Source organism: Rhinolophus ferrumequinum, chromosome 10, assembly GCF_004115265.2.
Source record: "Rhinolophus ferrumequinum isolate MPI-CBG mRhiFer1 chromosome 10, mRhiFer1_v1.p, whole genome shotgun sequence".
NCBI lineage: Eukaryota > Metazoa > Chordata > Mammalia > Chiroptera > Rhinolophidae > Rhinolophus > Rhinolophus ferrumequinum.
In genome coordinates, this window is record NC_046293.1 from 15,037,456 (window position 1) to 15,051,089 (window position 13,634).

The 13,634-nt window shown below is 33.5% G+C and overlaps 1 protein-coding gene across 5 annotated transcripts in view; it reads right to left on the bottom strand.

Annotated features, from left to right (window-relative positions):
• Nucleotides 1-13,634, bottom strand: part of WASHC4 (WASH complex subunit 4) — a 78,738-nt gene that overhangs the window by 28,519 nt on the left and 36,585 nt on the right. For all 5 annotated transcript variants that reach the window (XR_004424174.1, XM_033118014.1, XM_033118013.1 and 2 more), the window contains exons 25-32: nt 13,481-13,615; nt 11,661-11,769; nt 9,516-9,582; nt 8,750-8,836; nt 6,214-6,361; nt 3,902-3,998; nt 3,106-3,302; nt 2,709-2,808 (exon numbers count right to left, since the gene is read on the bottom strand). Coding sequence is in view for 4 of the 5 variants with exons in the window: in XM_033118014.1 (XP_032973905.1) it covers nt 2,709-2,808; nt 3,106-3,302; nt 3,902-3,998; nt 6,214-6,361; nt 8,750-8,836; nt 9,516-9,582; nt 11,661-11,769; nt 13,481-13,615 (940 nt within the window). In the remaining variant the exon portion in view is untranslated. The remainder of the gene's footprint in view (nt 1-2,708; nt 2,809-3,105; nt 3,303-3,901; nt 3,999-6,213; nt 6,362-8,749; nt 8,837-9,515; nt 9,583-11,660; nt 11,770-13,480; nt 13,616-13,634) is intronic.

Below are 13,634 nucleotides of genomic sequence, written 5' to 3' on the forward strand. Positions count from 1 at the left end.
ATAGGTACTAAACTTATGGACCTTGGGTTCAAAGAGGATTTTATGAATTTGACTCCCAAGGCAAGGGAAGTAAAAGCTAAAATAAATGAATGGGACTATATCAAACTAAAAAGCTTCTGCACAGCAAAAGAAACCAACAACAAAACAAAGAGGCAACCAACCGAATGGGAGATGTTTGCAAATGCCTCCGATAAGGGGCTAATATCCAAAATATATAAGGAACTCATACAACTCAACAAAAAGACAATCCAATTTTAAAAATGGGCAGAGGAGATGAACAGAAACTTCTCCCAAGACATACAAACGGCCAATAGATATATGAAAAATGTTCAACTTCACTAGCTATTAGGGAAATGCAAATCAAAACCACAATGACATATCACCTCACACCAGTTAGAATGGCTATCATCAACCAGACAAATACCAAGTGTTGGAGAGGCTGTGGATAAAAAGGAACCCTCATACACTGTTGGTGGGAATGTAGACTGGTGCAGCTGCTATGGAAGAGTGTGTAGAGGTTCCTCAAAAATAGAATTACCGGGCCGGCCCGGTGGCTCAGGCAGTTAGAGCTCCATGCTCCTAACTCCGAAGGCTGCCGGTTCGATTCCCACATGGGCCAGTGTGCTCTCAACCACAAGGTTGCCAGTTCAATTCCTCGAGTCCCTCAAGGGATGGTGGGCAGCACCCCCTGCAACTAAAATTGAACATGGCACCTTGAGCTGAGCTGCCGCTGAGCTCCCGAATGGCTCAGTTGGCTGGAGTGCATCCTCTCAACCACGAGGTTGCCGGTTTCAACTCCTGCAAAGGATGGTGGGCTGTGCCCCCTGCAACTAGCGATGACAACTGGACCTGGAGCTGAGCTGCGCCCTCCACAACTAAGACTGAAAGGACAACAACTTGAAGCTGAATGGCACCCTCCACAACTAAGACTGAAAGGATAACGACTTGACTTGGGAAAAAAAAAAGTCCTGGAAGTATATACTGTTCCCCAATAAAGTCCTGCTCCCCTTCCCCAATTAAAAATAAATAAATAAATAAAAAATTAAAAATAGAATTACCATATGACCCAGCAATCCCTCTCCTGGGTACATACCCAAAATATCTGAAAACATTTATCCGTCAAGATGTATGTGCTCCAATGTTCAATGCAGCTTTATTTATGTTGGCCAAGACATGGAAACAACCAATGTGTCCTTCGATAGATGACTAGATAAAGAATATGTGGTATATATATACACAATGGAATACTATTCTGCCATAAAAAAAGATGAAATAGTGCCATTTGCGACAACATGGATGGATCTTTTATTATGCTAAGCGAAGTAAGTCAGAAAAAGTCGAGAACCACATGACTTCACTGATATGTGAGATATAAAACTGAAAGCAATAAAGGAACAAGACAAATAAAAAAAACCTCATAGACACAGACAACGTTTTAGTGGTAACAGAGGATAAGGGAGCAATGATAGAGGAGGGTAAAGGGGGTCAAATATATGGTGATGGAAGGAGAACTGACTGGGTGATGAGAACACAATGCGATATGTAGATGATGTACTGTGTTTCCCCGAAAATAAGACCTAGCTGGACAATCAGCTCTAACACGCACTTTGGAGCAAAAATTAATATAAGACTGGGTATGATATATATGATATGATATGATATATATGACATGATATGATACGATACGATACAATACCGGGTCTTATATTGATTTTTGCTCCAAAAGACACATTAGAGCTGACTGTCCGGCTAGGTTTTATTTTTGGGGAAACAGGGTATTACAGAATGGTACACTTGAAACCTATGTAATTTTACTAACCATTGTCACCCCAATAAATTTAATTAAAAAAATTTAACTGACAAAATAAGATTAATAAAAACATCTGTGTTATGAAATGTTTTATGTTTTGATTTATGAAATACAAGAAAAAAGGAAAAAGAGCAAACACGAAAACTGTCAACTCAGTTGCTACACCTAGTTCTGAGCTTCCAAGCAAAGAGGAAAACCTAAGTTATATTAATTTCCATGACAGAAAAAAAGAAACCTCCATTCCTCAGGGGAAGACAATTGTTCCTAAACTTCGAATCTGAAAGACATGTATCATGGGGAGCGGAGGGAGTCCTTAAGTATGAAACACTGAGCAGTGTTCTTAAACATTAAGAGTAAAATGGACACAATTCTTTCCTTAATGACTCAGTTTCATTGATGTGACTATTGGTCATTATGGCTGTATTACACTCGGATTCCAAGGCCTGGCTACGGAGGATAAGAGAAGGCTTTTCCTATCACCACGTAGCTCCTATTAGCTAATACCTTCTTAATCACCTGTCCCACCTATTTGGTCAATGTCTAGTCATCAGCAGCTTTGCCTTCAGCAAAATTTAGTGTTCCTCCTCTAAATTATTCCTTCTTATCTGATATAGGTTGAGGAGTGAAAGAAAAAACACTGAGCTTGTTAATTTTATTTAAATTAAGAGACGATGAATGAAAGTGAATAAAGAGTTACCCCAGAATGAAATGCATAATCTATGTACCTTTCTTTCCAGTTTCACAAATGATCCATGTAAGCTTTATTTTTTAAAAAGAAATTTCTCATCTATATAATTTTTCAAAAGAAAAGGCTAGAAGTCTGACCAGATAAAATGGGGGGGTTAGTGTCTACTATTAAAGATTTATCGGTCTTTCCAAATTTAAGCCACTCACTGACCTTCCTTCTCCTTCTTTTCTTGGTTTTCTTCAGCTGCAGTCTTATCAGCTCTGAAGAAAATTCTTGCACTACTCAGTGAGAAATAGAGCAATTCAAATTCCTAAGTAAATAAAAAGAATTTGAAATAAAAGCTGAAAATACTTATTATAACAAAACATCAAAATCATATTTAATGTCTCTTTTTATTTCTAAAAAGCTCTAGTGGAAATCATAAATACAGAAACTGAACTAAATAATCCATTTTTTTAAGATCTGAGTCAAATGGCTTTCAAATACCATTCATTTTAAAATATATTCTTATTACTACTATTCATTTCACTTGTTAAAATTGGGGTTTTTGTATAATTTGCTTTTTCAGATATCAAAAAGTCAAAGTATATTTAACTATTACTCTAACCTGTAGATAGACATCCAGTCGCTTCTGAGTGAGATTCATGGTTTGTAGTAGTTTTTCATCTTGATTAGTAGACTGCACATTCTGTTGCTTAGCAACTGCTCTTATCTCCTTCAAGTATTTCTCTCTAACGGACTGGAACCAGTGAAGCGAGTCAAATTCCTGGTACTGATCTAAAAGCTTTAGTATGTAAGCCACACCTGCAGTCATTAGCAAAACCAAAGCAAAATTATAATGAGTATAGAAGTTCTGTTCTACTCCACCAATAACTCCTAACATTAAGCTATCCATTTTGAATTAATCCTCTTTTAAATTACATTTTACAGCATAAATGAATAAGTCTAGCAGCATGGCTTAATTCCTCCTTTAAAAAAAAATGTGAAAGTATAAAGAATGAAAAACATGTCAACTAAGAAGAAAAAGAGAAATAACACAGCTATGAAAATCACCTAGACTTTACATATGGCCATAAGAGCAGGGGAAAAACTTCAACCGCTAAATAGATAGCAACGAAGGAAGCTACAGGGAAACTAAATACAAGATGCTAAAACTGTAAACAAAGCCTAAATATTAGGTCCAGCTAGACGCAGTGATTAGCAATAATACCAAGGACATGAATGATAGTTATAAATTATGAAAAACAAGTATCAGACGACCTAGCTAAAAAGTAAACAGTAAACACTACTCATGAAAAATAAATCTACAAAGAGCACACAGACCTATTTTCAAGCAAATCTCTCTAAAAATCCATCAGAAGTTGAACATAAAATTAATGGGAAAACAATTCCATTAAGCTTACCCATGGCAAAGCCATCATCAGTAAAAGCAGCTCCAATTTTATTTTTTTTATTCAATTTCTCCTTGCAACTAATGGAATGCTCGACAAAGTTGAGGGTCTAAAAAGATGTAACAACATATTAGAGAAACTGTGCTAAAAAACTTGAGAGAACTTAGTTCTTAAAACAGAAATTTCAAAAATAATAAGTAGGATCTCTTCTAGGTTCCAGTCCTTGTGACTTGAAACATTTGCCTCATACACAGCCTCTTGGTGAGGCCACAATCTGTACAAGTATCTCTCCTAGTGGCTGGCGCTTCTTTCCACGTCCTTTAAGTATGAGTACTCCCGCCAATCCCTACTTCGCCCAGGCGCAGTGTCTTTATATAAAGTCACAAAATATGCACACTTTACACAAGAGGACACTGAGGCTTGAGAGACTTAGCAACTTGTCCAAAGCTGTACTCTGAAATTTGGAGGCAGAAAAGTAAGCCTGCTTTAACTTCAAAGCATAATGCTCTTAAGCTTGGCAGTTCTTACTTCTGCCCACCCAATTCATTCTAAAACACTATTTCTTATCATATTCTTATCATAAAGGATTAGTAGTTATTTAGATAAATGAATTACCCCAAAAAACGCTTCCCTAAAATTCAGCTCCTCCAAAATACCTTATCTAATTATATACTTATTCAACGAAGATTTATTGAAACTTACTATATTAATTATGATTTAAAAAACTGAGTATCGTCACAGAGTTCATACTCCACAGCAGCACTCTCAGCGATGACAGACACGTCACGTATAGGCACTGTCCGTACAGTAAGCCACCAGCCACAGAGGGCCAAGGAGCACTTGAAATGGGAAACTGAGAAATGAGATTTTTTTTGTTTCATAAAATTTTCGTTAAATTTAAGTAGCCACTTGTGGCTACATATGGATAGCACAGCTGTAGAGGCATAAAGAGACCTCTTTGAAAATTATGATGCAGTGTGATAAGTACTATTAATAGCTTACACTGGCAACAAAACATCAAGTTTCACTTTTATTGCCTGTAACACTTACTTAGCAATTATTCACGTGTATGTAAAAAGCCCCTATTAACTGTTATTTTAGATATTTCATTTATGTTTATCTTTGTTTTGGAATTAGGTCATAAACTCAAGCACAGTAAGTGTTCTACGCTTCTTTGTAGTGCTCTTAATCCATCTTTGTTTGCTCCATCACTAATTCTGATAACTGCCCTGCAAAACTCCACTTTTCCCCAAACTTGCAAATGGTTCCCCACTGCTGTTTACTATGGCTTGAGTATACTGCCCTTCAAACTAAAGAAATATGGAGAGAATTCATCCTCAGGTAACTTCACTGTTATCGAAGTATAACTAAGACTCACCTCCAATTTGACACAAACTTAAGATGGAAAGATAATGTTTATCAGATGAATATGGACATTTTCGCTACATACATAATTAAGACATAATTATGATAGAGCATTAACAATAAATGCATTAAAAAAAACAGTAGAAAATTCACAAAGAAAAAAGTTGTCAACAGACCATCAGTTCCTTTCAATGGCTACTAATGGCTATAATAATACATAAGAAGATACGTGTTAATTCAGGCAGCAATATGAAAAGTTATTACTTTTGATTAAAGTTAGATGCAATCAAAAGCTACATCTGCTCAGTAATATTTAGATTTTAGACCTATCCATTTAAAAATTAGCTTTATAAAGAAACCTTTAGGGAAAAATAACTTACTGCTAGTATATACTTCTCTAATCTCTTAACTCCATTTTCCCCATTGGAACAATTGTTTTTATAATACAATTTTGGGTAACTTAAGCTATTCTGGATGGAAACTACAGAATTAAGAGCATAAAACACTATATGCTATAAGGAAGCACTAAAAATTTAGTCTAGATGTTACTATTTACTACTGAATAGAGAAGAGTGGTCCTCTAACACTGCTTTTAGGAGATGTCTTAGAAATAACTTCATGCTATAACATGATGTGATTAAACTTAATCTACATTAATTGCTTAAAATGATTATCTGGTATAATTTAGCCCCAAAACGATATATATGTAATGGTGTACACTCAAGTAATTTAAATCACTCCAGTTTTCTCTGGCAGTTATTAACCAATAAGAATCTATCTTAACTGAGTCTCATTCTGCATAGCTAATAAGTAAAAATTCTAGGCCACGTTACTGACATATTTAGTTTTATCTACAACCAGAAAGACATTAAGAGTCTGTGTGCACTCCCTGCTGCAAAGAAATTGGATCTATGTATTCAGTTTTTTAAAAATTCATTTTGGATTCTAAAAATACTCACCAGAGGAGGTACAATGATATAGAAATTTCGGAGATGTATATTCTTTGGCCTTCGAAATTCTGGTGCAAAAACATCTACAAGCATTTTGAAATACTCTGTGCCTTCGGCAGAATTGCGTGTGTGATCACTGAGGACTGAATCCAAGTGCCTAAAATGCAAAAAATCATTTACTTGGCTTCTTTCTCAAAAGATGTGACTTTTTAAACCCATCTTTTATCAGCTTAGATGAGAACACTCATAAGTACGAAAATTATAAGACATTTCTAAGTAAATTTCCTTCCAATTCAGAATAAATTCATTTTGTTAGCAACAGAAGCTGATCAATATTGTTCAGTTAACTTAAGTCTCTGAAACAGAGTATGTAGGGCATCTTGGCACTTAAAATAACAGTTTTGTATTTCTTCTTCCCACAAGGAGCCCTGTAGAACTCCATTTCATTATAAATAAATTCTTCTTCATCTTAAATCTCTTCACTAATGCTTCTTCTACCCCTCCTTACCTCAACTGAAACCTGGCTCTTTTTTAAGAACTTAGCTTCCAAATCGGGACATCTTAAAAGACAATGTCCTAGTATCTCTGGCCTCTTTGAACTGCTTCAAAATATTTCTTAAAGGTCATCAATTTTGAAATGAATGATAATCATTTAATAAGAGGTAACGGTCTAATTTTCTTTGATATACAAGCCGCAAACTCTTTTAATCATCTCAGGGCATGTGATTTCAAATAGCTTATTAACTATACATGGCTTCTTTAACTTGGCAAAGAACTAAGCTATTTATTTCAGAGCAATTAATTCTGTGTTGGGGCCTTCTTTTCATAAAAATGCACACATGCATTTTCCAATACATTTTTTATTTTAAAAAATTTCAAGCCTATCAAAAGTTAAAATATAGTATAATGAACACCTGTATATCCTTCAACTGGATTCACCATTTAACATTTTGCTACATTTTTTTCCCTGATATATTTACGAGATGCAGGCCTCATGTTCCTTAGCCCATAAATACTTTAGTATAAATCTATTAAGAACCAAGACATTTTTCTACAAAGCCACACTATATTATTACACCCAAAAATACAGTATTATCTAACATACAATAAATACATGTTCATGTTTCCACAATTATCGCCCAAATGTCCTTCACAGTTTTCTTTATTTATTTTTCTTCTCTATGATATGATTAGGGATCACCCATTGCATTTGGTTGTCAGGTCTTCAGTCTCCTCCTCTAGAAGAGTGTCCTCATCTTTTTGTCTTTCATGACACGTAACATTTTTTAAGAGTCTAGGCTAGGTGTTTAGCAGAATGCCCCCATTCTGGCTGACTCACATGGTTTCCTCATAATAAATTCAGAGCAAACATTTCTGGCAAGAACACAACATGAGTATTTGCTATCCCACTGACTCAGGAGGCCACATAATTGCAGTGTGTCCCGTTACTGGTGATGCTGTTTGATCACTTTGTTAAGGTAGAATATAGCAATCTCTTCATTGTAAAGAGGGTTTAGCCTTTGTGATTAACAAACAGTTTGTGAATAAATACTCTGCTCTTCAAAACTATTTTAGAATTCATTGATGATTTTTGTCTGATTTCAAGTACTATAGTGGTAACTGCAAAACAGTGATTTTTCAGTCCTAAATTTTCTCATCCCTTCTATACTTATTAGCTGGCATTCTTCTGTAAAAATATGTGCTCTCTGCTCCTCCGACCTTTCTTATCACCACTATGACCCATGGCTTATTTTTTTTATTCAATGTATTATAATTGATTTCTACCATTATTCTTTTTGATATTGAAGTTATCTCCACTTTGGAGATACACTTTGGTGCCCCTCTATGTATGACTCAAAAAACTATTACAATTATTAATAAAACTTTTCTAAAGAATTTCTTAATTCTGCATGCTTCTCTCAAGTTGTAAACTGTGTTCCAGAGTCACTACTGACTCAAGCCTATAGACTTGCACTGTCCAACAAGACAGCCATTAGCTATTTAAATTTAAATGAAATAAAATTTTAAATTCAGTTCTCCAGTCCCACTAGGTCTATGTCAAGTGTTTGACAGCTACACATGGTAGTGGTTACTGTACTGGACACTGCTGCTCTAGGTCACATAAAATGAAGGCCTGGTCTTCTAAAACAGTGTTAGCACAAGGAAATATAAAAACAGTAAAAAGAAACAGGTGGATTTTATTAATGAGCTATTTGGCGTTTTTTATACTAAATCCTCAAAATTAGCTATGTATACATCAGCACGTTTCAATTTGGACTGGCCACATTTCAGATGCTCAACAGCCACAGGTGGCTAGTGGCTATTCTAACAGCATGTGCTACAAGATCCCTTTTCAGTGAAGTTGCAAAGATCTCAGAATAATACAGTTTTAAAAGAGAAACTATTATATTTCATAAACTGAGACTATAACTTGCATAATAAAAAGTGACATATACGTTTATATATTACCCTCCAATTTAATGTTTTACATAAACACATACTTTTTTAAAATCTCCAAATTTAAGTTATTCCAAAATTAGATTACCTTGCTGCTTTTAATGTTTCTTCTGCAAGACCTTCTTCTTTTACTAGTTCTTCAAAATTTACAATATCTTCAAGATCCGGTACAAATCTACATTAAGAATTGGGGAAGAAGTTTATTAAGACAAGATAAGTACCGTGTTTCCCCGAAAATAAGACCTAGCTGGACAATCAGCTCTAATGCGTCTTTTGGAGCAAAAATTAATATAAGACCGGTCTTACATTATATTATATTAGATAAGACCTAGTCTTATTTTACTGTAAAATAAGACCGGGTCTTGTATTAATTTTTGCTCCAAAAGACGCATTAGAGCTGATTGTCCAGCTAGGTCTTATTTTCGGGGAAACAGGGTACGTACCACTGACACAGATGTGACAGTGGTACTGCAAGGACTGCAAATTTTTCAAGTATGTATTTGAAAATAATTTTGCATTTCAGTGTTTATTACTAATATCACCACTGTAGTTCCCGATTTTATATATTAATCAAATTTTAATCCTTAAAATCATGTAATCATTAGAACCATCACAAACTACTGATTAAAATAAATTAACTTTAACTTGAAGAGATATAAGAATTTTCAAAGTCCTGCTGTAGTCTTAAATGTTAAGAAAATTTAACTAGTTAGAATTAATGGTTTTCTCCCATATTTTGTATCGAAATATATAAACAAGAAAAAAAAACCTTCTCTACAATACTATTTGGAATAGATTAAAATAACATAATTTTTAATGGAATAAACAAGGTAAAATGATGTTTGCATCCATACCTAATGGCATTGCTGCTACAATGAAGGCCACCAGATCTTATCATTCGTATGTAGCCCATAGCATTACCTTAAAAACCACACACAAAAATGTCAGATATTTATACAAATAACCCTAAATTCTAATAATCAGGAATACAGTTATACACAGTATCAATTACAAGGTGTCCAATCCTAAGTACCAAAAGATTGTGCTGTATTTTACTACTTCAGTCCTTGCTCCATAAAAATACAACTTACATATCTGTGCACTTAAAACATAAATGTGTATATTTACATACATCTATGTTAAACCTTTAAAAAATAAATGTAACTCATTTGGTAAACTAATTAAATTCTGACTACATTAATTTTTTTTTAATTACTAAGGCAGGTGATTAGACAGAGAGGGACTTCTCACATTGCTCCGTGCTCTCAGATCTCCTTACTCCTTTTCTCACAATATTTAACAGACTCAAAAGCACATTACAATGTTTTATAAGCAGAGTTAAAGAATTTACATTTTCTAAGAAGAGGATAAAGAATAAAATGCTAGAACAAAGTGAAAAGGATAATATTCCCCAACTATGGAATGCATCCTGGTGGCAAATGAGGTGACATTATTAATTTTTTTGTGTATTAGGGGAAAGATACGTATTTCAATGTGTGTTAGTGGAAAAAATGACTAGCACATTAACCTTGTGACTTAACGATTATTTCATAGGACAAAAATTATACTTTTACAAAATATAAAAATATGAAATAGGCAGTATTTACATGGGAAAAAAGACTCTCATATTGGTACTGTATGTGAATAAATGAAGTTTTAAGCAACACTGACCTAGAAAAACAGCTCTTAATCTGAGGCCCATGGACTCTAACCAGAAGAACCTGAACTGCAACATATTACAAGCAAAACTGAATGTGTATGTGCATATTGGCATAATTCTGCGGGAATCAACCCAGACTTTTCATCTGATTCTCAAAAAATAATTAAGAACTATTGTGCGAGAAGTTTACAGTCTAATATGATATCAAAAGTCCATATAAATCAAACAGAACTTCTTTGACAATACCTCATTATTAAATTGTTTAAAATAATAAATTTACAAAGATAAAATTCTCTTAAGTTCTTGTACTATTTCATAACTGAAATGTCTAATATTTAAACTAATGAATTTATGAAAGTTAAGTGTTCAGTGACTTGACTCCAGAACTAAAAGCTTATAATATCTGTCCCACTAGTAAATTTACAGGCCCTTGAGAACACAGGCTATTTGCATCCTCAGCATCTAGAAGAATATTTGGTGTAACTAATTCTTAGTAAATGTTTGCTAAATGAGTGAGTGAATCTCAGGAGGCATAATTTTACCAAATGTGGTTAAGAATTTAATAACTGCTTGGTGCCTACAACTGTGAAGAACATAAAACACCTTTGGACTGAGAGCTGAAAAACCCTGGTTTGAGTCCCAGCAATACCACTTATTTATTCCTCTGAGTTTTTCTTTTTACATCTTTAAAATGGTGATTACATGCCTATCTCACAGTTATTGTGAGGACATTAATAGACATAACATATGAAAAACTCAAGTGAATATAAAGTTTTATTAATCTGTGATTAGTTTTAAATGCAGTTCTTGATTTTAAATATAATGTAACACATTTCAGACAACAAATTCTACTTGTAACGCAGGACAACTCAAGAAATTATATATAAATATTAAATAGTGTAGCATAGAATTATAACATTTAATATTTCATCTTTAACTAAATCTATATGTAACTTATTAACTTTTCACATAAATATTTTTTACCTTTGCATTTAGGCTGTAACTTGAGGGAACCTCTTTTTAAAGCCCAAAACAGTGCCTTCAACAGAGTAGGTACCTAACAAATAGTTACTAGTTGACTATTATTATCAGTATGGTCTTTGAGATGAATTAAATATATTTTTAATTTAATCAGAGGTTTTATTTAACTTACATTAGTCCACATTCTATCAATTATTTCCGCACCAATAGTTTAATCATACTTGAAAAACTTTTGGTAAGGAAGTTACTCTAATGGAATAAAGTTTAACTCAGATACTCATAAATTATTTGCATTTAATGAATGAGATAGATTCTTGGGATTTGTACTTTATTTCCTAACACTTTGATAATAACTTACCAATCTGGCTGATGAGCTGCCTGAACTGATCAAGGTAGCTTTGTCCTTCTGGGGTTATTCCAAGTTTTCGGATGCCTCGATTGAATTTTTCTGCTCTTTCAAAAGGATACTAGAGAGAGAATTTAAAGACTACCTTTATTATAGACCCCCTGAAGCATAAAATGCCTACCAAATCAACCATGCCAATACCCCTTTTTCTCATTTTGTATTTTCATTGTGCTTAAGAAAAAAAATCACTCAAGTCTAGTAACAAAAAACATAGCACAAAAACTACCAATGTGCAAGGTCAATATAAAATAAATTTCTTTTTGACATTAGCTAAGGGGAATTATTAATGCCACCAAATTTAATTTTTCCACAAATATTATTAGTCTCCCAACACCCAACTACTCTATCAGATAGAAGAAAACAATTCCTTGTAGAAAGACTTGTTCAGTGATGTGTGACCACATCTCTACGGACTGAATAGGTATTAGGGACTTACGTAAACACACTTCTTCCCAAATAACACACATCGGCTAAGCTAAAATGTCTAATTGCCAATCATCAATAAGAAATGATTTTTCAAGTCTCTTAGCTGATTAAAATATTTAGGAGGGTACTAGTTTTACACTAATAACAAATGGAAATAATTCTTACATGACAGCATGATTATTTATCTGAATACTAGTAATTTCTGTTTAATAAAAATGAGATAGCTATTACTAAAATTCTCTACTGATAACTGTCATCTGAAGTTTTATTATTTTACTAGGAAGCAGTATTTTTCTGTTCTGACATTGGAGAGAACTACCAACTAGTATTCAAGGGGGTTGGAACTAACTAATGCTTAAGAAGGGTAATTAAAATAGTTCCGGATGTGGCAAATCAAAAATATGACCCCTCTAAATAAGACCGTTGGTTCTCTATCCAAATTGCTACATGCCTCTGTACTGTTACCACTTATAATTTTTCATCTCAGTATGAGAAAACTCAACCTGGAGGGTGAAGAGAAAATGGCATTCTTATAAATTGTAAGTGGAAATGTCAACTGGTGTAGTATTTTAACAGTGCTTCGGTAATATGTATCAGAATTTCAAATATTCATATTCTTTGCCCAAAAATTTCTCTTTAGGAAATCTATATTTCAGAAATAGTTTCCCAATACAGAGATAAATGTGTAAGGATGTTACTTGTAGCAATGTTTTTAATACTGAAAAATCAGAAAAACCTAAATATTCATCCAAAGGAGAAAGTTAAATAAATTATGGTATACATTTTTACCATCAACTCTTAAAAAGAATGAGGTAAATTTACATGTACTGACACGTGATAAGCACACTGCAAAACAGTATATATAATATTACTCTATTTTTGTTAGGAAAAAAGTAATATATATATATGCAAGTACATACGAGTGTGTTTATCTCACAGACACTTGAAAGGCATCACATCACATTGTTAACAGCAAATGCCTCCAGAAAATGGAATTGGAGGAAAGAGAAGAGGATCTTCAGTTTAGGTACTCAATATTGTTCAAATGCTTCAAAATGAGCATGTACTGCTTTTGTATTATTGTAAAATAAACTAAGAAAAGTAATACCTGACTACATTGATCATTTAATTTTTACTTACACTTTAGCCTACAGAGAATGCAAAAAGTAAGAAACTAATTATAAGGGAAAATATAGGAAACTTGGAGGTCAAATCTAGGAGATACTATGTGAAAAATAAAGAAAATTAAAACCCCAATAGAGATCCTTATAATGAATTTTAGCATAACCATTTGCTATATACACAACAGTTATACCAAACTAACTTAAAAAGATTATGTAAAATACCTTATGATCATATTGGTCCTTGATTTCCCTGAAAAATCGAATGTCTTTAATCAATCTGGATTTGATATGTTCATCATACATAAACTGGCTAAATATATAAAACTTCTTTTTCAAAAACTGGTAGGTGAAATTAACCTGTAAAATTAAAATTCAA